The 23,875-nt window shown below is 32.4% G+C and overlaps 13 protein-coding genes across 13 annotated transcripts; 9 read left to right on the plus strand and 4 right to left on the minus strand.

Moving 5' to 3' along the window:
- Window positions 1–690: 690 nt before the first annotated feature.
- cgd6_3790 (glyceraldehyde 3-phosphate dehydrogenase) lies at window positions 691–1,710 on the plus strand (the record flags this gene model as incomplete). Its single annotated transcript, XM_627718.1, has 1 exon — window positions 691–1,710. The coding sequence occupies one exon, from the start codon at window positions 691–693 to the stop codon at window positions 1,708–1,710; it is 1,020 nt and encodes a 339-aa protein (XP_627718.1).
- An 848-nt stretch (window positions 1,711–2,558) lies between these two features.
- Window positions 2,559–4,115, plus strand: cgd6_3800 (hexokinase; the record flags this gene model as incomplete). The annotated part of the gene is made up of 1 exon (XM_627719.1): window positions 2,559–4,115. One exon carries the CDS (start codon window positions 2,559–2,561, stop codon window positions 4,113–4,115), a length of 1,557 nt encoding a protein of 518 aa, XP_627719.1.
- Window positions 4,116–4,508: 393 nt separating this feature from the next.
- cgd6_3810 (NUDIX domain protein; mRNA cleavage factor-like protein Im like, plant+animal group) lies at window positions 4,509–5,342 on the plus strand (the record flags this gene model as incomplete). Its single annotated transcript, XM_627720.1, has 1 exon — window positions 4,509–5,342. One exon carries the CDS (start codon window positions 4,509–4,511, stop codon window positions 5,340–5,342), a length of 834 nt encoding a protein of 277 aa, XP_627720.1.
- Window positions 5,343–5,465: 123 nt separating this feature from the next.
- On the minus strand, window positions 5,466–6,869 carry cgd6_3820 (membrane bound aspartyl proteinase with a signal peptide plus transmembrane domain; the record flags this gene model as incomplete). Its single annotated transcript, XM_627721.1, has 1 exon — window positions 5,466–6,869. One exon carries the CDS (start codon window positions 6,867–6,869, stop codon window positions 5,466–5,468), a length of 1,404 nt encoding a protein of 467 aa, XP_627721.1.
- An 839-nt stretch (window positions 6,870–7,708) lies between these two features.
- cgd6_3830 (rab1a protein, putative) lies at window positions 7,709–8,419 on the plus strand (the record flags this gene model as incomplete). Its single annotated transcript, XM_001388304.1, has 2 exons — window positions 7,709–7,792; window positions 7,877–8,419. Coding segments are annotated over 2 exons (627 nt in total), but the record flags the coding sequence as incomplete, so codon positions are not given.
- A 164-nt stretch (window positions 8,420–8,583) lies between these two features.
- On the plus strand, window positions 8,584–10,743 carry cgd6_3840 (SET domain containing protein; the record flags this gene model as incomplete). Its single annotated transcript, XM_627722.1, has 1 exon — window positions 8,584–10,743. One exon carries the CDS (start codon window positions 8,584–8,586, stop codon window positions 10,741–10,743), a length of 2,160 nt encoding a protein of 719 aa, XP_627722.1.
- A 64-nt stretch (window positions 10,744–10,807) lies between these two features.
- On the minus strand, window positions 10,808–11,212 carry cgd6_3850 (HOI-POLLOI protein; U4/U6.U5 snRNP component; Snu13p; pelota RNA binding domain containing protein; the record flags this gene model as incomplete). Its single annotated transcript, XM_627723.1, has 1 exon — window positions 10,808–11,212. One exon carries the CDS (start codon window positions 11,210–11,212, stop codon window positions 10,808–10,810), a length of 405 nt encoding a protein of 134 aa, XP_627723.1.
- Window positions 11,213–11,874: 662 nt separating this feature from the next.
- Window positions 11,875–15,183, plus strand: cgd6_3860 (SNF2 helicase, putative; the record flags this gene model as incomplete). The annotated part of the gene is made up of 1 exon (XM_001388305.1): window positions 11,875–15,183. A coding segment is annotated over one exon (3,309 nt), but the record flags the coding sequence as incomplete, so codon positions are not given.
- A 1,346-nt stretch (window positions 15,184–16,529) lies between these two features.
- On the plus strand, window positions 16,530–18,152 carry cgd6_3870 (hypothetical integral membrane protein with 12 transmembrane domains; the record flags this gene model as incomplete). The annotated part of the gene is made up of 1 exon (XM_627724.1): window positions 16,530–18,152. One exon carries the CDS (start codon window positions 16,530–16,532, stop codon window positions 18,150–18,152), a length of 1,623 nt encoding a protein of 540 aa, XP_627724.1.
- A 735-nt stretch (window positions 18,153–18,887) lies between these two features.
- On the plus strand, window positions 18,888–19,847 carry cgd6_3880 (mitochondrial carrier protein MRS2 with 2 transmembrane domains; the record flags this gene model as incomplete). The annotated part of the gene is made up of 1 exon (XM_627725.1): window positions 18,888–19,847. One exon carries the CDS (start codon window positions 18,888–18,890, stop codon window positions 19,845–19,847), a length of 960 nt encoding a protein of 319 aa, XP_627725.1.
- A 116-nt stretch (window positions 19,848–19,963) lies between these two features.
- Window positions 19,964–20,293, minus strand: cgd6_3890 (hypothetical protein; the record flags this gene model as incomplete). The annotated part of the gene is made up of 1 exon (XM_627726.1): window positions 19,964–20,293. One exon carries the CDS (start codon window positions 20,291–20,293, stop codon window positions 19,964–19,966), a length of 330 nt encoding a protein of 109 aa, XP_627726.1.
- Window positions 20,294–20,948: 655 nt separating this feature from the next.
- Window positions 20,949–21,983, plus strand: cgd6_3900 (hypothetical protein; the record flags this gene model as incomplete). The annotated part of the gene is made up of 1 exon (XM_627727.1): window positions 20,949–21,983. The coding sequence occupies one exon, from the start codon at window positions 20,949–20,951 to the stop codon at window positions 21,981–21,983; it is 1,035 nt and encodes a 344-aa protein (XP_627727.1).
- Window positions 21,984–22,118: 135 nt separating this feature from the next.
- cgd6_3910 (pleckstrin homology (PH) domain containing protein) lies at window positions 22,119–23,669 on the minus strand (the record flags this gene model as incomplete). The annotated part of the gene is made up of 1 exon (XM_627728.1): window positions 22,119–23,669. The coding sequence occupies one exon, from the start codon at window positions 23,667–23,669 to the stop codon at window positions 22,119–22,121; it is 1,551 nt and encodes a 516-aa protein (XP_627728.1).
- Window positions 23,670–23,875: the final 206 nt, after the last annotated feature.

Raw genomic sequence — 23,875 nt, forward strand, 5'->3', positions numbered from 1 at the left:
CAGGAAACAAAAGATTTAACTTCTTTAGAAAATTAAAATCTTTTTATTAGACAGATTAGGATAACTATTTCAGATAAATGTTTATAAACACCCATAAATTCCAGTAATATTTATGGAGATACGTGGTAGTGGCGATATGGTTGGCGGGCCATAAGAGGAAAAGTTATAAAATAACTCAAAGCAGATAAGCCAAAGAGTTGTTAATTAAGAGCGGAAAGATTAAGTACAATAAAAAGAAATAGAAATTTATGTTAGATGATGGAACATTAGAATTAGGAAATGTGTTGATTCAGTTTAATTCCTTTAAATTTTTTAATATCAAATTTGCATGTAAATTTTTTTTTTATCAAATAATTCAGTATCGATAATATATAAATTTATGCTTGGAATTTAGCCAAAAAGGCGCCAACCAGGCTTGCATGTCTCGTATTCGAGTATACTAAGGATAGTATATTATATTGGATATTGGGGGAATTAATAATATAAAAAAGATAGGCGCATGGACAGAGAGGATACTGCACACCAATATTGTATATATAAAGAAATAACCCACTTTATTTAGTTGAATCTTAGATAGATAAACTAATATTTTCGATATTTCTTAATTTTTTTTTTAAAAATTTGGAAGTGAAGCAAAACTTTTGCTAATTTGAGAGAAATCTATTTATTGTTAATATATATAACTTAAAGATGACTGCAACTTTGGGAATTAACGGTTTCGGACGTATTGGTCGTTTAGTTTTGAGAGCCTGTATGGAAAGAAATGACATTACAGTAGTAGCAATAAATGATCCATTCATGGACGTTGAATATATGGCTTACCTCTTGAAGTATGATTCAGTTCATGGTAACTTCAATGGTACAGTTGAGGTATCAGGCAAGGATTTATGCATCAACGGTAAGGTAGTAAAGGTATTCCAAGCTAAGGACCCAGCAGAAATCCCATGGGGTGCTTCAGGTGCTCAAATTGTATGCGAGTCAACTGGTGTATTCACAACAGAGGAGAAGGCTTCATTGCATCTTAAAGGCGGTGCCAAGAAGGTCATTATCTCTGCTCCACCAAAGGACAATGTCCCAATGTATGTCATGGGAGTAAATAACACTGAATATGACCCATCAAAATTCAACGTTATCTCTAACGCTTCTTGCACAACAAACTGTCTTGCTCCTTTGGCTAAGATTATTAATGACAAGTTTGGAATTGTTGAAGGTTTGATGACAACTGTTCACTCTCTTACTGCTAACCAATTAACTGTTGATGGTCCAAGCAAGGGTGGCAAGGACTGGAGAGCAGGAAGATGCGCTGGGAACAACATTATTCCAGCAAGTACTGGAGCAGCTAAGGCCGTAGGTAAGGTCATCCCAGCTTTGAATGGAAAGCTCACAGGTATGGCCATCCGTGTCCCAACTCCAGATGTTTCCGTTGTTGATTTAACATGCAAGCTTGCAAAACCAGCCTCTATAGAGGAAATCTATCAAGCCGTTAAGGAAGCATCCAATGGTCCAATGAAGGGAATTATGGGCTACACAAGCGATGATGTCGTCTCGACCGATTTCATTGGTTGCAAGTATTCTTCTATCTTCGACAAGAATGCATGCATTGCACTCAATGATTCATTTGTTAAACTCATTTCATGGTATGATAACGAATCTGGTTACTCAAACAGACTTGTCGATCTCGCCGTTTATGTTGCTTCAAGAGGTCTCTAAACTAGAACTTAAAGATAAGTAAGAACGGAGTAAAACTTTTCGATACATAAACTCTCAAATTGGCATCATTTTATCGGCAATTGTTTTGCAAACCCTTTCAATGTCAACATGTTTTTCTCTGGCGCAAGCTACCATCTATCTCAATCGGATTTAAACATAAATGCCAACTTTCCCTGCTTCAAATCATCCTCTGCCACCACAGTTCTCTCGACTACTCGTAGGGAAATACTGATGTTAAATTGCTAGCGTTGAAAGTGGTTCTTTGGGGGGTCCAGGGAGTTAGCGAGTTGTGTGTAAATGAACATTTACTACCAAGACTTACTATCGCATGCAGTTTAATCGCCTTTGAAGACTTTCTTCATTATTAGTGTCAAATAGTTTATTTCTCTGTTAATCGAAATGTTAATTACTCAATTTCAATCTCAATTAGACCCTTTTTTCTCGAAAAATCGATCTGAGCTTTACTTCATTTAGTTTAATGTTTAGGAGCGAACTGTCCACATAAAATTAGTCAAGCATTACGTATATTGCTATTATGCTTTGCATGAATGGGGGGCGAAATAGTATTTTTTTATACCGGTATGCAAGTGGAGTGCAAAGAAATTACTAATTTGCATGTTTTTGGCGCCAAAGTTTGTGAAAAATTTCTGAATTTATTAATTATTTAGAATTATCATTTAATATAAATTAATAAAGTTATTGGTAGAAATTAGTAAGTGTGATATAAGTATCAGTATAATTGAACGGTCTGATTAATATTTCTGAGCAAGGTAAAGATAGAAAAGAAATAAATTAGAAATTTACGACTATAATATAAATATATATAATTAAATTAAAACAAAGCTAAAATGGAAGAGGAAAATCAAGCCAAGAGGCTGTTTGATTTATATGAAGAATATTTTTTCCTTTCAAATTTAAAGCTGCTGGAGTTGGTTGATGATTTTCACAAATCTTTAGAAGACGGACTTGAAAATCACGCAAATCGACTAAAAATTGACAAATACCATTCCAATTACAAGCCTTTTAAAATGTTAGACTCTTGTGTTGATAGACTTCCAACTGGGAAGGAAAAAGGAGTTTATTATGCTATTGATATGGGTGGCACTAATTTACGATGTGTTAGAGTAAATTTACTTGGTAATGGCCAAAGTGAAACAAAATTTAAAAAGGTTAAATTGTCAGAAATGAAAGTGTCTTCTACTGGGAAGGTTGTAAATAGCAACAAAATTTCCAAAGTTGATCAAGAAGTCAATATTTTTGATAAAACTGTATCTTCAGAAACAATGTTTAATTCAATTGCAGTTTTCTTTAATGAGTTTTTGGATGAATGTGGCGACTTAAATGATTTGACCAATGATAATAATGTAGGCAATCTCCCATTAGAAGTTGGCTTCACCTTTTCTTTTCCTATCGTGCAATCTAAAATTGCAAGTGCAAAACTGGTAATATGGACAAAAGAAATTGAAACAGGTAGATTAACTGATGATCCTGTTGAAGGAAAAGATATTGGTGATTTATTGAATTTAGCCTTTAAAAGAAATGGAGTACCAGCTCAATGTAAATGCGTTTTAAATGATACAGTTGGAACCCTTATATCAGCAATGTATGATTTAAATATTAATAATTATTGCGACAATAACCACTCTTTAAAAGTTAATTTTCCAAATAATATATCTGAAAATCAACCATTAATTGGAATTGTGGTTGGAACTGGAGTAAATGCTTGCTACCTTGAACCAAATTCTTCAAATTTTGGTTATAAAGGAGTTATTATTAATACAGAGTGTGGAGACTTTTATTCAACCAAATTACCCATAACTGATTGTGATTACTCTATGGATTGGTTTAGTGATAATAGAGGAGAACAGATATTTGAAAAAATGATTAGTGGAACTTATTTAGGAGAAATCTCTCGGTTATTAATTATCAATTTTTTAAAAAACAAAACTCCAGAGATTTTCTTCCAAAAGAATTCATTAAAAACTGAACATATTGCCAAAATTATTAGCCATTTCAATGATAATCATCAAAAATATAACCAAAACCATGATTTAAAGTCTATTGAAAATTATTTAAAGGAAACATTTTCTTCAAATCTTGATCATAATTCCACTTATATTATTGCAAAAATATCACAGATGGTACTCATGAGAGCAGCATCTCTTGTCTCAGCCATTATTGCTGCATTTTTCAAAAGGTTTAATAAGCCACGCAATCAAATTACCATTGCCATAGATGGATCAGTTTGGACTAAAATACCCAAATTCCAAAAATACGTTAAAGATTCACTCTCATCTTTGATTCAAGAGAGCGGATATCTTGGCTCAATACATTTTTATGAATCAGATGATGGATCTGGAAGAGGTGCTGCTATTCTTGCTAGCACTACAGTCAATACACATTGACCTTTTTATAGTCCATCCTACTTTTTTGTAATTTCATTTCCGGTCATTTATTGTTTATACTTATTGTTCTTATTCATTGAAAATAATAGTAATTAATTCATCTTATTCAGATTTGTACATGCCAATGTTCATAGAAATAACAAAAATTTGGCGCGCGCGCCAAATTTTTATTTTATTTAGAATTTAAAGAATTTCAATATTAATTTAAGGTTTTATTCTCAATATTTTTTTTTTTTTAATTAATAAATACCTTTTAAAGTTTAAATAATCCATTTGTTTGAAGTTGGAGTCCATTCTTGGCAGATATTTCTGCATAGATCTTTTAGGTCATAATTAATTTTAATCTTTAATTGAAAGTATTTTTTATGCACATTTTTTTGAATCTTTATACAAATGCAGGAGGGTTCGAATAATGTTAGTAACAATCTGATGAACGATAATAAAATTGAGGAGGATGTTTTAGAGCAGCCAACATTTTTAACAAACCAAAGTCTTTTGAACGAAGAGCAGAGTATGGCTACAAACGTTGATCATGAACCATCATGGTTAATTTATCCATTGAAGAATTATGGAATTCGAGTTCAAGATAATAGTGACGAAATTCAATCAAGTATCCCAATTAATGAAATGAATGGGTTTAATGTAAAGGTTGATAACTTTTTAAAAGATGGAATTGGACGTAGCGTTGCTGCATTAATGCTTACTCATCGTTATTTATGTCCACATGTAGTTTTACTTCAGAATGATTTAACGAGTGAATGGATGCTTCCAAATTGTACTTATAAGGCCTGGGAAAATCCTCGCATAGTATTAGCAAACTTTTTAAAGTCAATGTTCCTTACAAGTTCGAGCATTAATAGTAATACTAATAACAGTGGAAGTAATAATGGCAATAATAATAGCTCGACAAATAATAACAATATAAATAATGCTTGTTCTGATAATGCAGTGGAAGTTGGGGAATACTTGGGAACTTGGTGGAGAACTGAGTTTAATTATTCTCCTTTGCCTTATTTACCTCCCCATTCAACAAGGCCCAAAGAAACAATAAGGATTTACCAGGTTATTCTTCCTCCAAAATTGCTATTTAAATTACCAAAGCACCATGTGTTAAAGAGCTTACCTCTGTTTGATTTGGACCCAAATATATTTGGAATAGCATGCGGTAGTATTCCCCAGCTTATTTCAAGATTTCAAATTCAATCAATGGTTCAGTCGGATAATTAGAATTTATATTGAAAAGTTATTTTATTATTAGTAAAAGAAATAGATTTTGCTACATAATATTTTATATTATTCTCTTTTTGATCGATTATGATAATAATCAATTTATTATTTTTATTAAATATATTAATAAATAATAAATAGTAGCAGGCTGAGGATAATGGTTATTCCAAATGTAGCCATTTTAAGAACAGATTCTGAATTGGATGATAATGAGATGAACATAGGCCCATATTTACTATGTTTTGCCAATGTGAAGCCCACCATTAGGTTATCTCTATCAAATATTGAGTAGTACTTTCGAATGAAGTTATTTCCAAGTACAAAAAGTGGACCTCTAGGAGCTGGAATATCAAGAGGGATATATCCAATGCTACAATAATGTTCTTGCGGGCCCCAATAATAGCTAAAAGCATTAAATGATGAAGGCCCTCCTTCATCAATTACATAGTCTTGAGGATCCATATGCATTTCTATCTCATTTCCATGAATATCTTCTATCACATAAGTTATTCTAGGAGAAGATAGATATCTATTACATTCTCCCTCCATGGGTATAACTTTGGTGATCTTTCTCATAAAACTACTTGGGGCTGTGGAGACAGATGAACCAGTATCTATAGCTGCCTTGCAGTCCCCGAAGCAATAGTTCGTGCTAACCCCATTAATCTTTATATCTTTGATCTTGATTTCCCAGTAATGAGACCCAGTAAGTCGATGCCAGGTTATTTTTTGACCACTTATTGTGTATTTAGGATCAGCAGCTCCAAAAGAAATTGAACCTGGAGTACTTGAATCTCTGGAAATGTAAACTCCAAAAAGATTTCTTGGTAAAATGTTTCGTTCTTTAATATTCTCAACAATTGTTGGGATATTATTTTTTTTACTGTTCTTATCTGGAAATCCAAGTCCTACCAAACCATCGAATGGTAATTCAGCAAAAGGAGATGTACTTTCCTCAATAGCCATCCCGAAAGACTGATCTTCTATCTTCAGCTTTCCAATATTTATGACTTCTTTACCAAACTTTAACACACAAGAACCCGTACCATATTGGATATATGTCTCCAATGATCCATCCCCCAATTTTTGATAAGAGGTACTCAACTTTGGATCATACTTGTTGTGGGGCTCACAACCTTTATGCTTACATTCAATACTTGGAATCCATACACTGGAGCTTCCTGTATCAAAAATGACAACGAACTCTCTTGGAGGCGTTCCCACCTCAATTTTACCAAAATATTGACTATTTTGGTAATTTCTAAGATCCTGAGAGTCCATTGTCTCTGAATACTTACTCTTGGTAATCCACCTTGAAAAATAGTTGCCTTCTGAATATTTCATTCCTCCCTCAGATAGACTTAATTTTAACTCAACTTTTTGAGCATTTGAATTAAATAAGCCATTACTTAGTATAGCCTCCATTCCTAACTCTGCCCTAGCATTTGACCTAATCTTGTTTGATAATCCTTCACAAAAAGCTGATATTTTCAGCATCATTAAAATAAAAAACACTTGAAACACCATCTTGTATGTTGCACACTACTACGTTAAACTCTCTTTTATTTTATTTTGAATCTCATTAGTTCTTTACACTTTAATTTCTCTTTAATTAATGTTTGTTTCAGAGTAGCTCCTACCTATATTGATGATTTGCAATTACTTTATTTTATTATTATTATATATACATGTAAATATTTACATATATATCTATATATATTTTTTTTTTGGTTTGAATTACATGTAATTATTGACTTTTCATGTTTTTTTATTTGCATGTAAACACCGGTACGTGGCCTCTAGCAATAACCACGTAATAGGCGGTAAAAAAGCCAACCATTTGCCGCCAAAATACAGATAGCATGCTAATTATTTAAAATTTTGTAAGATTGCGGATTTTAAGGCAAATTAAAAGGAGGCAGGCTTTAATTTAAATAAGCTTCATGACAAAAAGTTGAGAAGAAAGAGATCTTATTTTTATTGAATATTTGTGTGTGTCTTTTCTCTTTTCAAAAGTATATTTGTCTCGAGAGAAAATTGAGATTATTCAGGAATAAAGTTGGTTTGTTTGAGGCATTTTGATAAATAAAAGGAATAAGGGGTGTATAATATTCTCAAAATTAGAATATCATATACGCACACAGACATATTTGTTTATTTATTTACATATCAGGGTAAAGATGTCAGCAGTTAGACAAAAGGAATAGTAAGTTGAGTATTTTTGGGCAAAGCGGGTATATTCATAACATGAGATAAAGATTGATTTTTGAAGTAAATATGAGGTGGAATATAATAGTGTAGATCTCATAAGTTTCTTGGCTTTTGCTCAGATCAGCTATTGGATGGCAAAATTCTAACATTATTAATTCATTTTTAGCGATTTTCTGTTCAAATTGGTTCTTATTGGAGATAGTGGAGTCGGAAAATCTTGCCTATTATTGAGATTTGCAGTAAGTTTTTACTTAAATTCAGGCAAATGTTCATTCTTTGCCTAAATTCTATATTAGAGCGCAAAGTAATTTTCTTTTACTTAACAGGATGATTCTTTTACTGACAGCTATATCACTACAATTGGTGTGGATTTCCGATTCAGAACTATCAAAATTGATGATAAAATAATAAAATTACAAATCTGGGATACTGCAGGACAAGAAAGGTTTAGAACCATTACTTCAGCATACTACAGAGGTGCTGATGGAGTAGTACTTGTATATGATACAACTTCAACTTCATCTTTTGACCACATTGACGAGTGGGTAACTGAAGTTAACCGTTATACAACCGACTCCACAAAAATCCTTATTGGAAACAAGTGCGATTTAACCTCACAGAAGATGGTTGACTTTGCTACCGGACAAAAAAAAGCTCAAGAGCTTCAAGTTGATTTCATGGAATCGAGCGCCAAAAATTCTACTAATGTCGAAGAATGCTTTGTAAACATAGCAAGAAAACTTCTAGAGAAAAAGCTGAAGAATGGCGAAACTTCATCCAAACCCATTAATTCCCAGAATATCTACTTAAACCAGCATGGAGATGGTGGTTTAATTTCAGGTGTACTTTCTTCTTGTTGTAAGTAATTTAAAATGATCCGTTAAATTTAGATGGCGCCAAATTCAAATAGAATAGTCTTGAATTTACAAATTCATTGAATACCAAAGGATTGCCAATATTAGTAAATTTCTTTAAGTAAACTCATTTTTTGAAACAATTTCTGTTATCTAATTGTATATAATGTACTAATATGGACTTCGTAGTAAAATTACCAGTTGAATTGGATGCAGATGAGTCTCTTGTGAACAATAGGAAAAAGTTATTGGAGGAATGGGGATTGCCAGGAACATACGTAACTCTATGGTTAAAGGAGGAATTGGGAGAGGACTTGAAAACTCAAGATAATTTAAAGAAAATCTTTGAGAAGCTAGTCAAGTTAATTCATTCTATGTATATTTCAAGCATGACATTTAAAGATACATATTTAGCATTAGCATATAGTAGAGATGAGTACATTTCAAAATTCAATTCAGGAAAGTTTCAGGTTGATTCTCCAGAGTCTTTATTTGAGATTTACACTCATAAGATTACTAATATTCCATCTTATAACCCCATTGTAATGATTAAGGCACTACTTGTTCTGAAAAGCATAATTAAGGATGAAATTTCCCAAGTTACCCAAAATGCTGAGAACTCTAATTTTCATATGGATAACTATCAATATCTATTAAACCAGTGCCTTTCCTTTGTTATGTCATCCTTAGAAAATATTTGCAAACCTTCTCTACAAGATGTTTCCAATTTAGATATTGATGTTGATTCAACATATTTAGACGATATTATTCAAAGCCTTTCTGGGGGAGAACAAACAAAGTATCCTATTATACTTAGAAAACTCGGAGTAGGAACTCATCCTACTCATGGAAGAGGATTCTACTCTACAGAGAAAATTGAAGCTGATACAAATATTGTCGAAATTTCTTTGTATCATGCACTTTCATTTTACAATGCAATTTACTCTGAAGATTTTGGATATATTGCAAGATTTCTATCTAACCCAACTCAGTACATTCTTGAAATGAAATCAATCATCTCTGAAACTTCAAATTTATTCAATGACTCTAACCAAAACATTATGTATGAACCAATTGACAGCGACTCCATTCTACTTCTTTTTACTATATTTCAAGTTTTTCAAGGAGAAAAATCAAAGTGGAATAAAGTCATTTCTATGTGGCAAAATCCATTGCATGCATGCAACCAAAACATGTATATGGCGCCAAAAGAAGTTAGAGATTTCTTATCCCATGGTGGAAATGACTTTGGGAGTCGAATTTCTAATAGTATTGATGAACTTTATAGTTTAATCAAACATGTATATTTTCTTTTGGATACCGTACAGGAAGAAGCAAAAAGGTTAAGTGAAAAGCTTGGAGATAAAAAATTATCAGAATCTATCCGGTTTTTCAAGGATTTGGATTATAAGGCCATATTCACATGGAAGAGATTTAACCAAATTAAGTACGTATTGGATACTAGATCATTCAGCATAAAGTGGTGGCCTTTAAACGAAAAATTCTATAAACATGAAAAGTTAGGAGATAAAAGTGGTTTAAAAATGGTTAATAACTTTTCTGACAATAGCAACAACCTTGAGCTCATTAGCATACCAGTTACAGATTTTTCCTTGAATGGTGAATCTAAGAATTTGATATTGCCTGTACCTATTGATGGAATACGTACAATATTACCAGTTGCTGATATGTTTAATCATTCTCATTTGGCACAATGCTCGTCTCCATTATTGGACTTTGAGAATAATATGATTTCTATTAAGAATGAGGTAGAAATTCCAATTCATTCTGAGGTATATATTAGATATGGAATTTTATCAAGTAGTGAATGCTTATTTGGATATGGTTTTATCCCTAAAACTGAGCCTGTTTCTGGTTTATTTGACACTTTAACATTAAACTTGGAGCCTGAAGATGACGATCCATTATATAAGATGAAGATGTTAGTCCTTAAGCATTCCAATATTCCAACTGATCACATATTTTCAAAGCTATCTTTGGAAAAACTTACAAATGAAGATCTACTATTTAAATGTATAGATGTAGTTACATCCAATGATCCAATCTCTACTCTGAAAAACTGGAATAAAAAAGGAGGAGAACCCAATAAATACTCCAATATTAATTACATGCAAATAGTATATGAAATTCTAGAAAGCTTATTAAAACCTTGTATAGAACATCATAATATGCTCCAAAGCTACAAATCTTCTCCACCTGATTCGAGACCTTTTTGGTTCCAAGATTGGGGAGAAAGAGCAATATCATATTATTCAAGTCAAATAGATTTGATAAAACTCTCTCTTGAAAAGTTTAAAAAGAGGAAAAGAAGTTAAATATTGAAATATAAATAACAAAACACTTTTAGATTACATTCATTAGAACTTAGAATAACTATCTTTATACTAGAATCTGTTCTATTTGATCTTTTAGCTCAGTAATCTGAGAAGACAAGCTGGATCCATCCTTAGATGTAATCGCTGCTGCTATAACTGGTCTAGATACTCCACAAGCACGACCCAAAGCTACCTTTGATCGGACAAAAACATAAGGAGTATTCTTATCTTCACAAACTAATGGGAGATGAAGAAGAATCTCCAAAGGCTCAGCATCTGCAGCAAGTAAAACTATCTCAGCTATACCCCTATTTAAAGCCTTTGTTGCTTCATTTGCTCCCTTTCTTAGTTGCTTATAGTTACAAGCTTGCTGTACCAAGTTAATAATCTTGTTGTTCAAGTCTGGGGAGGCTAATGGAAATGCCTTAGGGTTAAAACCTGTATCTTCACTTGCCTCGTTTTGGCTCATCGGCAAATATTTACTTTAATGAAAAATCCGATTCAAATTTTTTTATGTCAAACTAGACTTAATTGATTTTCAATCTAGTTTCGCTCCTTTATTATTTTTACCCGGTAATTTTCAATTTTCTATTAACGAATTTATTTGGATAGAAAACTTATCCTTTAGTCACTATTTACTATTATCCAACTATTCATTTAATAATTAATTCTGCCATATTTGGCGCCAATATTGGCGCTACGTGTTCCCTTTATTAATTATAAAATGCCTGATTTAACTGATGAAATTTTAAATTGCTATTATCACAATTACTCAAGTTTTGTCAAATAGAATTGTTGTGTTTTCTCTCTAAAACCTAAGGGGTTTCTTATCACTCTCAACTTCACCACTTATTTTTTTCCCGTTATATTACTGACTCATCTTCTGTTTATTTTACAAATTTATTTTTATATGTATTTAGAATTAATGTTTTGGCGGGAAACTGGTTTTTTTTCATTATAAGTAAATTAGAATTTCTTCAAATAAGTAAGAGTATAGGAATTGGAAGGAAGTAGGCCAAGTTAATTACCAAAAGAGGGAAAAATTGGGGAAGAATTTTGGTATAATTTGTGATAAATGAAGAAGTTGGGAAAGATAGACAAGAAGGATTAACGACTTTTGAAAAGTAAACAATGATATATAATAGCCAGGAATGTAAAGAAGAGTTGAATGAGGGTGAAAGTTCTTGTGAACAATTAAGTGTGGGTACCGAAAAAGACAATGAAATGAAGATAGATGAAATTGTTAACAAGCATGAAAAAAGTGTTGAGTCAGAATTGGAAATTAGTAGTGATGAGGAAACTCCAAAGAACATTGTTAAAGAATCGGAGAAATATTTGAAAAGAGAATTAGACATGCATCATAGAGTAGCAGACAAGATTAAAGAAAGTGTGGGGGATGAAAAAGGAACCAAGTCCAGACTACAACTTTTACTTGATCAAAGTGAATCCTATACAAGCTTTATATTAGCAAGGTCTTTAAATCCAATCAAGTATACTCATGAAAATGACCAAACTGAAGAAATTGGTGAAAAGGCACCCAAAAAACGAAAATCTTCTGCTCATGATCATTTTATGAATAAAGATGACGATATTGAGCTCTTTAGAGAAACTGAGGAAGAAATATATGGGTACCGTCCACACACTAGATTACAAGTACAACCAGCTTGTATTCAAAATGGAGTATTGAAACCATATCAGTTGGAAGGTTTAAATTGGCTTATTAACTTATACGAGGGAGGACTCAATGGGATATTAGCTGATGAAATGGGACTTGGTAAAACTTTTCAATCAATCTCCTTATTAGCTTATCTTCGTGAATATCGTGATATTAAAGGTCTGCATCTTGTTTTGTCTCCAAAGAGTACTTTAGGAAACTGGATGAATGAAATCGCAAGATTTTGTCCAAGTATAAAAGCTGTCAAGTTTTTAGGAAATGGACAAGAAAGGTCAGATTTGATTGATAATGAATTAAAAAATATTGATCAAAGAGATCTTGAAAATGGTACCTGTGATGTTATTGTCACATCTTACGAAATGCTCCTTAAGGAGAGAACTTGGTTTTTGCGAAGAAACTTCCATTCTGTAATAATTGATGAAGCACATAGAATTAAAAATGCTAATTCCAAGTTAAGCCAAACTGTAAGACAGTTAAATACTCGATTTAGGCTACTATTAACCGGTACCCCTCTTCAAAATAGTCTCAGAGAACTTTGGTCACTCTTAAACTTTCTTTATCCTGAAATCTTCTCGAGCTCTGAAGAGTTTGAGGCTCTGTTTGAGGCTCAAACTGGAGAAGAGGAACAGTCAATTATTGCCAGATTTCATCGAATTCTACGCCCTTTCATGCTTAGAAGGGTCAAATCTGAAGTAGAAATTGATATTCCTCCTAAAAAGGAAATCCTTCTATACGTACCTCTTACAAATATGCAAAGAAGGTTATACAAAGATCTTCTTTCTAAAAATGTTGATGCTTTGCAAGAAAAAGAAGGTGGAGGTAAGCTTAGACTCATTAATCTTGCAATGCAGCTTAGAAAGGCCTGTAACCATCCATATCTCTTTGATGGTTATGAAGATAAATCTGTAGATCCTTTTGGTGAACATGTTGTTGAGAATTCTGGTAAAATGGTCTTAATGGACCGTCTTATTAAGAAATTGGTATCTGGAGGAAGCAGAATCTTAATATTCAGCCAAATGGCTCGTGTATTGGATATTCTCGAGGATTATTGCCATATGAGAGGTTTTCCTTATTGTAGGATTGATGGAAATACTTCTGGTGATGATAGAGATCGACAGATTTCTGAATTTAATAAGCCAAATAGTGAAAAGCTTGTTTTTCTACTTTCCACTAGAGCTGGAGGATTAGGTATCAATTTGGCTACTGCTGATATTGTTATTCTTTATGATTCTGATTGGAATCCTCAAGCAGATCTTCAAGCTATGGATAGAGCTCATAGAATTGGTCAAAAAAAACCTGTATTTGTATTTCGACTTTGCCACGAACATACTATTGAAGAAAAGATTATAGAAAGAGCAAATCTTAAGCTTCAACTGGATTTTGCTATTATTCAGCAAGGTAGACTTAAAGGACAAAGCTCAGCTCAGAGTTCTGGGTTAGAGAATAGTGCATTATCTAAGAATGAACTTATGACAATGATTCAATATGGAGCAAATGAAATTCTTAAAACAACTAATGTTAATATTACTGAAGAAGATATTGAAGCAATTATATCAGGAGGAGAAAAGAAAACTGAATCTCTACAGATGAAGATTCAGAAACATATTCAAGGATCTCTTATGAACTTTAGTTTGAATGGGAGTCAGTCTGGAGGAAAGGGAGATTCTGAAAAGATTATTAATACTGGATCAACTAATACAAACTCTTTGTACGAGTTTGAAGGAATTGATTATAATGAAGTTCAAAAACAACAAGATAGACAAGCTTGGGGGAAGATTAGTATTGAAAAGATTGATCAAGAACGTGAGGAAAGACGTAGAGGAAGGTTGGAAAATTATACCTTAAAACTCATCCAAAAGTATATTAATAGACAAAACTCTGCAAGAGGGATAGATAAGTTACCACCAATGCATGATTGGCAATTTTATGATAAAAAGAGGATTATGGAACTTCATAAAAGAGAATCTAGATATATGGGAGAATTACATGCAGGATTAATCAAACTTTCACAGACAAGTACTATTCCATTTATTGATGAGAATTCCTTGTTGATTCCAATTGAGGAGATTCCGATGGATAAACAAATAGAAGATATTTCTCCAGAAGAGAAGGAAGAGAAGAGAAATTTACTTCAGAAAGGCTTTAAACTTTGGACAAGAAGAGAGTTTAACTTACTTTTAAGATGTTTGGAGACTAATGGAGTAGAGAACTTGGACAAAGTTGAGCAAGTTTTACCAAATAAGGATAAGAATGAGATTAAAGATTATGTTGAGACATTATTGAAGAAGGGTCCAGAAGAATTAGCTGACTGGAATAGATACTTTAAGAGAATTCAGTCTTCAAAAGACGATCAAAAGAAGAGAGATGAATTGAATGCAGTAATAAAAAGCAAGCTCTCAGTCTTGAATGACCCTTGGAGAGACTTAGATCTTGAGAGCCTTAATATTTATAGCAAACAAACAAAGAATATGACATATAATCAGATTGAAGATAGGTATCTGATTAACTATACCTACCAATATGGTTATGGAAGTTGGGATCAGATCCTATCTGCAATAAAGAATGATCATATATTTAGTTTTGATTGGTTTATCAAGACAAGAAGTTCAAATGATATTTACAGGAGAGTAGACTTTTTAATTAAAGCTTTTAAAAAACGAGATTTAAATAATATTAATACTAATGCTAATTCTAATATCGATGCAAATTCAAGCACTGGTACCAATACTTTAAATGTTGGTGACTTCAATAAAGATGGTGATTAGATCATTTTTAGTTATTGAATCTTTTAAGGAGATCCTGATAGTTGCATTTATAAGTTTTTGCTCCTATCTCTCGATTAACTTTATTGTGAAATTCACAAAGCCATATAACAAAGTCTTTTCTATCATTTAAACTTTTCGATTAAGAGTTAAATAATAAATATTAATATACTTAGAGAAATATAGAAGATTAGGCTTGAATAACTTACGTTGGTGGACTTTCTTCGAGGATTTTTTTCATTCCATCTCTACAAACTTTGCATGGGTAAAGATTAGAGAAATCGTATATCCAGTTTTGGTATCTCTAAGAATGAGGATTTTATTAAAAGTATATTAAATTGATATAATAATCAAAAAGGCTCAATTTATTCGTACCTGTTTATCATGATTGCTAGGATTTTCTGGGTACTTATTTGCCATATTATGTAACTAAAATGATTGTAAAAAATGATAGAATAATAAATTTATTTTTTCAAGATAAGAATAGATCAATCTTTATCTTGAGATTTTGTTAATTGACTTACATATAACCAAGTAGCTGCTCCAATCTCTCTCAAGTTTGGAGGTTTACCATTTCTTCCTTTTAGTTCTGCTTTATTCCTGACATCGATCTACTCAAAAAAGAATTAAGTAAGTTAATTGAGACGAATTGCAGTAAACTTTTTCATAGATCAAGTTAATCTTTATTATTGACTTACAAATTCATCATTACAACTTTCCTCCACACATTGCTTATCTAGTTTCTTCCCAAACAGAAACATATAAAAACATGAGTAGGCCAGAACTAGTACCAAAAAAAATAATTTTTCTTAAAAATTTTAAAAAATTATGCAATTTAATGAAGAATAAAAGTTTTTTTTAATAATAATTACATCTTGAATTTTCAATTTCACAATTAGGAGTTGGCGCCAAAAAAGGTACCGACATTTTTGAAATATAAAATAGTGGGATTAGAAATAATAATTGATCGATAAAGGGAGAGTTGTAATGGAAGTACAAATTTAAAGCAGAATTAGAATTAATTAAGAACTTAAGCTTGATTTTAAATGAAAATATAGGTGAGTTGAATTGTGAGTAATTTCGTTTTTTTTCTAAATAGAATTTTCCATAATAATCAAATTTGATGATCTTGAATGTTGGCGCCTAAAATTAGTTACCACCCATTGCTAGAAAAAAAATAAATATATTTCAATTTAGAAAAACAAGTTAATGTTAATGATAAGTCAATATCTTTAAAAAGAAAGAAATTCTATGGATATTTTATGTTAGGTTTGATTGTAATTAAATAGAATCAGAGTCCCCAAGTAAAAATACTGGTAAAGACAGAAAATTTCAAGAGATTTTAGAAAATGGAAGAAAACATTTGTGAAGTTCAAAATGATAATGTTTTTGAATTTAAAGTTAACTGCTTGACAGATGGGCATCTAAAGACGATTTCTCTTTTGTTTTTGATGACAATTACAATTATTGATAGCTACTCAGAAAATGGCCATTTTACATACTTTTCTCAAACTCTATTGGGATATATTGGGACGTGGTTATCATTTTCATTAATATTGTTCTTCTATGTATTGGGAAGAAGCTTTTATTTTAAAACACCGTTTAAATTCCGATATGTATTCATTACAATTTTAATAAAATATTTACCAATGTTTTTTGTGGTATTATTTGTGGTAATGCCTTTTTCCTCTTATTTAATGCCAGATTTCCCAAATTGGGTACCTATTGACCAGAAATATGACGATAATATTGGATTATTTTCATTTTATAAATTATACCTTAGATTTGTCAGGCAAACTATAATTCGGAATTTTGTGAGATCTAAATTGTTAAACAAGTCAATATTTTGGTTGGCAATTCCAACAATTAAGATCACTTTATTTCCATTCATTATATCTATTCTATGTTCTTCGCATAAGATCAAAGTGATGAATCACGAAGTAGTAGCTGAAGCTGATGAATTAAATTATTGTGAAAATAATGTCAAAAGTAGTCTTTGTTACAATAATGTGGAGCTTGAGTCTAATGGATTAGTTCGTAAAGAAAGCTATATAAAAGAATTATACCAAGATCTTGATCAAAATAACTCAATTTCAATAAGATTCAGGTTTTTTACTCTTTTATTTACATTTATACTATTTACTCTAGCCCATTCTTTTATTATGGTTTTAAATTTAGGAAGAGCATTCCATATTACACACCACCTTAAACTCTGTTGGGTATTTATATTCTGTCTATCTCTATTTGGGATGTTGGATATAATCACATATCTAATGAATAACTATAGATTTGCATTAACTCTTCATGGAATCATCGGTTTCTTTCTTTTTGTAACGCCATGTATATTTACCTACGATATGGATAACCTCGTTGCAAAATACTACTCATTTTCATGTTTCTTTTTGCTTGGAGTTTGGGATTCATCTTTGGAGTTTATTACTGGAAAAGGAGTTCTCCATCACTTCAGATTCTCTACTCAAATCAAATACTTCTTGATAAGCATATTTATCTACTCTGTAGCTACAGGAAGCAAACTTTTATGGCTATATGATGTTAATTACAACACAAACTTAACTCCCAGACTGAAAATTTTAGGATCTCTGGGAATTGCTACATCTATTTATTATCTCTCTATTAAGAAGACTATATTATTTAAAAAGAAGCTCCAATGGATATACAGTCTCAAAAGCAAGTATACTTTGGACCCTTCAATGTCATGCTTCCTGAGTCTCATACCTTCCAGAAAGACTTTCTGGAAAATCCTTAAAAAAGATTCTTTCATGCTTCTTTCATTCGTCCCTATCCCAACTACTGCAATCACCTATGTACTTACCGAAAAGCTCATGTTTGGCGCCTTCGAATCTTTCTTGACAGTACTCTTCGTTTCTCCCATGTTAACACTATTCGTCCTGAACATCCCAGAAATATTCTCTCATATTTATACTCTTTATATTAAAGAAAACGGTAATTAAATCTATAACATTAATTATATGTATTTTTATTACTAGTGGCAATTTTACCGCCATATTCATAAATGCATGCGGGCAATGCCGCCAAAAGAATAATTAAGGAGACAAAAAGTAAGAATTAAATGGGTGCTAATGGGTATCTGTGATAATAAATATAAATATACATTTAATCAGATTGAAGTTAAGCTTAGGTAATTCATTATACATATAAATATAAACATAAATATATATATATATATATATTTATTTATTGCAGATACGTGTGAGTATTTCTGCACGGGACCTGTTTCACTAAGAATTGGTGAGCAGGTGTTAGTTGTTGAAACATAGATGTTTCCTACTGGTCAAAGTGGGTTTAAGGAATCGCACTCACTACAATTGAGTTGAATATGCAAAGCTCCTTCAACTATAGAAAGGAGTATAGTTTATCTGGGTTGTTGGGTTTCAGGCTTGAATTTGAAGTTCTCTAAATAGATCTCAATATTAAACATTTTTAACAATCTTGGAGAGTATAACGAATAAAACTACACAAATGGATACTAAATAGTTCCCTCTAATTGAATAGTTAACTCTATCCTTACTCTTAAGTCTAAGTTTTCACAAACAAAGTGTGTGCTCAATTCTTTGAGCATCTTATATTTTCAGTATTCTCAAGTGGTAGGTATCCCTAATTGGGATCCCTGGATTTAACTCTAATCAATACAGGGGGCCTACTATTCAAAGTTTTTATCACAACTAATGCGTAGTATACCTTTGAAAAAGGAGGATAATAAGGACGAGCTGTATCACGGACTTAGATCTCCGATTGGACTTACATTTTTGAATGGCTTTGCAGTGTCACTTGCATGCACTCCATTAGATGTGATAAAGAATTATTGGATATACAAAGATTCGAATGAAGTTTTTAATCGTGGATTTTATGCAAATAAGGGCTTAAGCTTGCATAAAATTCCAAAGAATACTAACACATTGAGAATCATCCGAGAATTGTATAGATATAGAGGATTACGTACATTTTGGACAGGTCTGTTGCCAACAATGATGTTTAACATTCCTTCAAACATAATATTCTTTAACACCTACTACTATTTTCTTAATGCTATGGGATTCTCTCCAGGTATTGCTGGAATCCAAGCAAGAACAATTACAACCCTATTCGTTTCTCCAATGGAATTCATTAGGACTCGAGTTCAAGCTCAAATAGGTGATGAGTTATTTCTTAATATAAATAGAGTTGGAGCTAAGGTGAATAAGCATAGATCCTTCCTTTTTGATTCAAAAAGATACTTGAATATCTATCAATTGTGGTCAGGTCTATGGATTACAATTCTGAGGGATGTGCCATTTACAGCAGTCTACTGGACTTTAACCGAGAAGCTGAGAAGTAGGATAGTTTTGCAGGGGGAGACGGACAGTGGTCCAAAAAAAACCCTCAAGCTATTTTCTATAGCTGCATTTTCGGGAACCGTGGCAACTCTTGTAAGCCACCCTTTGGATATTGTCAAGACCAATATCCAAACCCACAGCTTCAATCATAGCTTACTTGGTAAGGGTCAGATTTCGCCAGGAAGGATTGTCTCCAGTCTATTCCGAAGAAGGGGCTTCCAAAATTTCTATACTGGAGTGTTCCCAAGAATACTTAAGATAGTACCGTCTTGTGCGATTTCACTATCTTTGTTCGAACTTTGTAGGAAGTAGTTATTTTCACTATAAGCCAAATAATTGACGCTATTCTATTTCCTCTAGCTAAATATACATTCCGGTGTCCTTTGATATCCCATAAACACTAGGCATGCGTGGAGGATTACTCCTTCCTACTTGGCGCCAAATTTACTCATAAGTAGCTCCTCTGCCAATCTTGTTGTGTAGTTTGAATGCTCTAGACAATCCAAGCACGTCAAATATGGCTGATTGTACTTGCAATACATCTTCCTAAGCCATACCACAAGAGTGAGATCTATCGACTCCACCATATCGTTGATTTCCCGAGAACCTTCTTCAATATGTATCCTTTCTCGTTTTCTAATAGATCCATCTTGAGAAGCCAAACTCTCTATTTCATCAATTTCCTCGTTACTATCCTCATTTTCGCTCGGGCTATAATAAACCGGCTTTATTTTGCGTCTTGAGTTCCTTTCCCTCATTAAATTCAAGTTCCCCTTTGAATGACGAAATACATTTTCCTTGTTACTGTAAGAGAAAAAAAAAATCTAAAATGTGTACTTGCAAGGATATAATACCCAAATACTTGGTTATTATAATTGACAGGATTTCCCGCCTGTTTACTTGGCAATGACATACATGCAAAAATTTCTATTAATAGTGGGGAGGAGCGGTATACAAATTAAAGACGAGAAAGAAAAAAAAGTGATGGCGGTTTAAAGAAGTGGGAGGCTCTTGGCTATTTGAGTTGGAGCCTAGATTCTTTGCTTCATTGAAGTTTTGATTCCAGAAGATAATAGATCGAAGAACACACTATATTTTTTTCTTAAGTTAACTTCTATATAAATATTTATTAATAAAACAACTTTTAGGGCTGACTAACTTTGAATTGGCGCCAAATGTGTGCAAAACCTAATTAAAATAAATGAAAAAAAAAATCAAATAACTAGTGGAAATCAAAGAGGGCAGAAAGAACAAGAGAAATAAAAAGGTAAGCTTTGAAGACAAATGTCTTAGAAGCGAACACAGTTAGTAAGATAGCTGTGACACTTTAATTTTCTCTCTTTATGCTCAACTTTGGCCATTAACGCTCTTTTAAGTCAATATTTGATTAAGGACCTTGATAAAGAAGGTGGAATGAGGCGTAGTGAGTCAAGTTCTGTACTGCAGAGGTACAACAACAGACGAAAGTCCTCCATTTCTGGAGGCAGAACAGCTTCTGCAAGTATGATAGGAATTCTGACTCCAAAAACCCTGTCTTCAATGAAAGACTCGTCCAAAAAGGAGAAATCTACCTGGTCAAGAATCTTTTCCCCTTTGTCTTTTGGTTTTGATAAGAGAGAATTGAGCTATTCTGGAGAAGAATCAAGTTACAGCCAATCAAGAAGAAGGACCCATGATTACAGTAAAACTTGCCCAAGTTTTCAAAGAAAAGGGTCTCTTCGTCCAAGTCCTAATACTCAAGTAAGAGATAGGAATCAATCTATTTCCAAAGAGCCTAGAAGTTCCCTACAGTACTCAGCTTCTGCTACGGATCTGAGCTTTGATAATGATATTCTCGGATTAAATGACCTTTCTAGTTGTGTTTTTGAACCTGTTCTGGGTAATATGTCTAAAAGTAATAACATATCACGAGTTCAACCATTTTCAGGAAAAGATACAGCAGGATACATCCAAAGAAGTAGAACAACAGGGTTCATCAAGGAGGACAAAAGCACTAATATTTACAATGATTTAAAGATTTTAAGGTTTCATGATGGAATTTCTGGAAAAACTTATAAGGCTCTTCCAAGTAAAACATTGGATTCTATTAAAGATTCTGATAAAGTTGGAAAAGAAAAAACAGCAACAACAGCAACAGGCTTTAATCTTGGGTTCGGGTCATCCACAAAAAATACCAATTCTAATGCTGGTAACTCATCTGGGACTAATTTTATTGAAATTGACCCCAATAATAAAACTCATCTATTCAATAAGGATAACTTTACTGCCAATAGAAACACCAGTATTAAAGAAGCTCTTTCTAATAAGGAGTTTATTCAAGGAGATATACCATACTGTGACACTATACTATATTTGGATAATCCAAAGCCTAAAAAATACGATACCACTTTTTCGAAGCTTCACGATAACAGCTTCTATAAAGATTCTTTTAATAGTAGATTTGAATAGTTAATATAATGAATATATATATATATATATTAGTGCTTATCATATTACTAAAAACCTATCTATATCTATCTAGTTAAATGTGTATTTAATCTTTGATTAAAGTATTGAATTTTCTATATATCGTAAAATAATCATTTAAGCTGGAATTCTAATAATTCCCTTGAGCTGTTGCATAAATGCTGCAGCTTTGAGGATCTTTTCAATTCTAGTTGTCCAAGATTTTCTGCTTTGGTCAGAATTTGAAGGAATCCTCCATTGATACCCTCGCCCATTACTTGTATTTCCACGTGCTACTATAGTGAATGTCTTTTCATCAGAATCAGATATTTGAAGACTCCATTCTGCTATCTTGAAGTTAATAACTCCAAGAGGTGCTTTTGCTTTAATATTTGACTCTTTTGGAGATAAGAAGTAATGCATCTCACATTTAAATATCTTTACCCATCTAAGTTTATGTCCCCAAGACCATGAATTCTTCTTTTCCAATGGTCCTTCATAAACTAATTCATTAGCTTTTTCAATAAAGGTTTGAATCTTCTCAAGTTCTTCCTTTGAGTATAACTTGAGTATTTCTTCTCTAGATGTTGATATTGGTCTTTGAATTGTAGCTGCTAAATTCTCCATTGTATATGCATGAGAATGATAGTTACCATGTGGTGTTCTATCAAATCTATTTCTAGAGTGATTAAGTCTTCTCTCACTATGTAATCTAAAGGAAATATGATCTTTTTCAATACTTAAATCTTCTTCTGAGCGTTTTTTTGAAATAGATCTTCGTTTTTCAGTTAAGGAGAGTCTTGGAATTACTAACTCAGCTCCTGAATCCTTCTCCTTCTGATAAATACTACTATGGATACTTTTCATATTTTGATTAATTTCATGATCATCACATTCTGAATCTTCTTTGTAAATGTGTGAGTCTTGCTTATTTTCAAATACATTCCCATCCTCTTCTTTTTTCCTTAGCCTTTCTTTACTAATACCTAAACAAGGAGAAGAATCAGTATTGCATTGAGTACTAGGAGTATTTTTGACTCTAGGAGAACTGTATTCTCTATTACTACTATGATCACTATATAAATCGCTTTGATGACCTCCATCCGTCTGCCAGTCCAAACCCGAAGAGACTTTCTTTTTTTCCATTTCTCGGACAGTCCCATAAAAAGATTCAATACTTTGAGCTGAATCAATAATTTCTCTCGGATCCTTGACATTCTCTTCTTTTAAGCTTCCTAATAGTCCTCGCTTTTTAATTAGTACAGTACTACCATCAGCTCCTAAGCTTTGATGTGTGAGAAGATTATCCCTTTTTGGTATTGAAACCATCTCTCCAGTAGACTCATCATAAACATGTATTGCTCCAGGAGACCCAATTTTATATTTCCTAATCGGTTGTTTGATTTGTTTTGACATCTTTTCCTCAAAAGCTGCTCTTGCTAGCCTTGAGTCCACCTCGTTAGGGTCTGGTGCTACATAATTCACTATTTTTGATATAGGAGAAATTATCTCTTTAGCGTCATTGTACATCATATTAAAAACCTGAGACCAAGTAATATCGTCATCCTCGTCTTCACCCCCATTTTCACTACTTTTCATATATTTTGAATTTGCATGCTTCCCTAATTCTTCATGCATGGCGCCAAAATTCCCCCTATTAACCTCTATGTCAGCTTTTTGATTCTGCATTTCAAATTCTCATTCCCTAGTAATCCATTAATTTTTATTTTCTTTTTAATTCTTCTATTGGCTTTAATTCAAGTGTATTCCCTTCACTCTGTTGACTATTTTTGTTTCTTTTCTTTTTCAAACAATTTATTTATATACAAATATTTATGTATATATATATAAATATGTTACAATTAAAAATTTCTTTACTTTAAGACAACTCTTTT

This window comes from Cryptosporidium parvum, chromosome 6 (assembly GCF_000165345.1).
Source record: "Cryptosporidium parvum Iowa II chromosome 6, whole genome shotgun sequence".
NCBI lineage: Eukaryota > Apicomplexa > Conoidasida > Eucoccidiorida > Cryptosporidiidae > Cryptosporidium > Cryptosporidium parvum.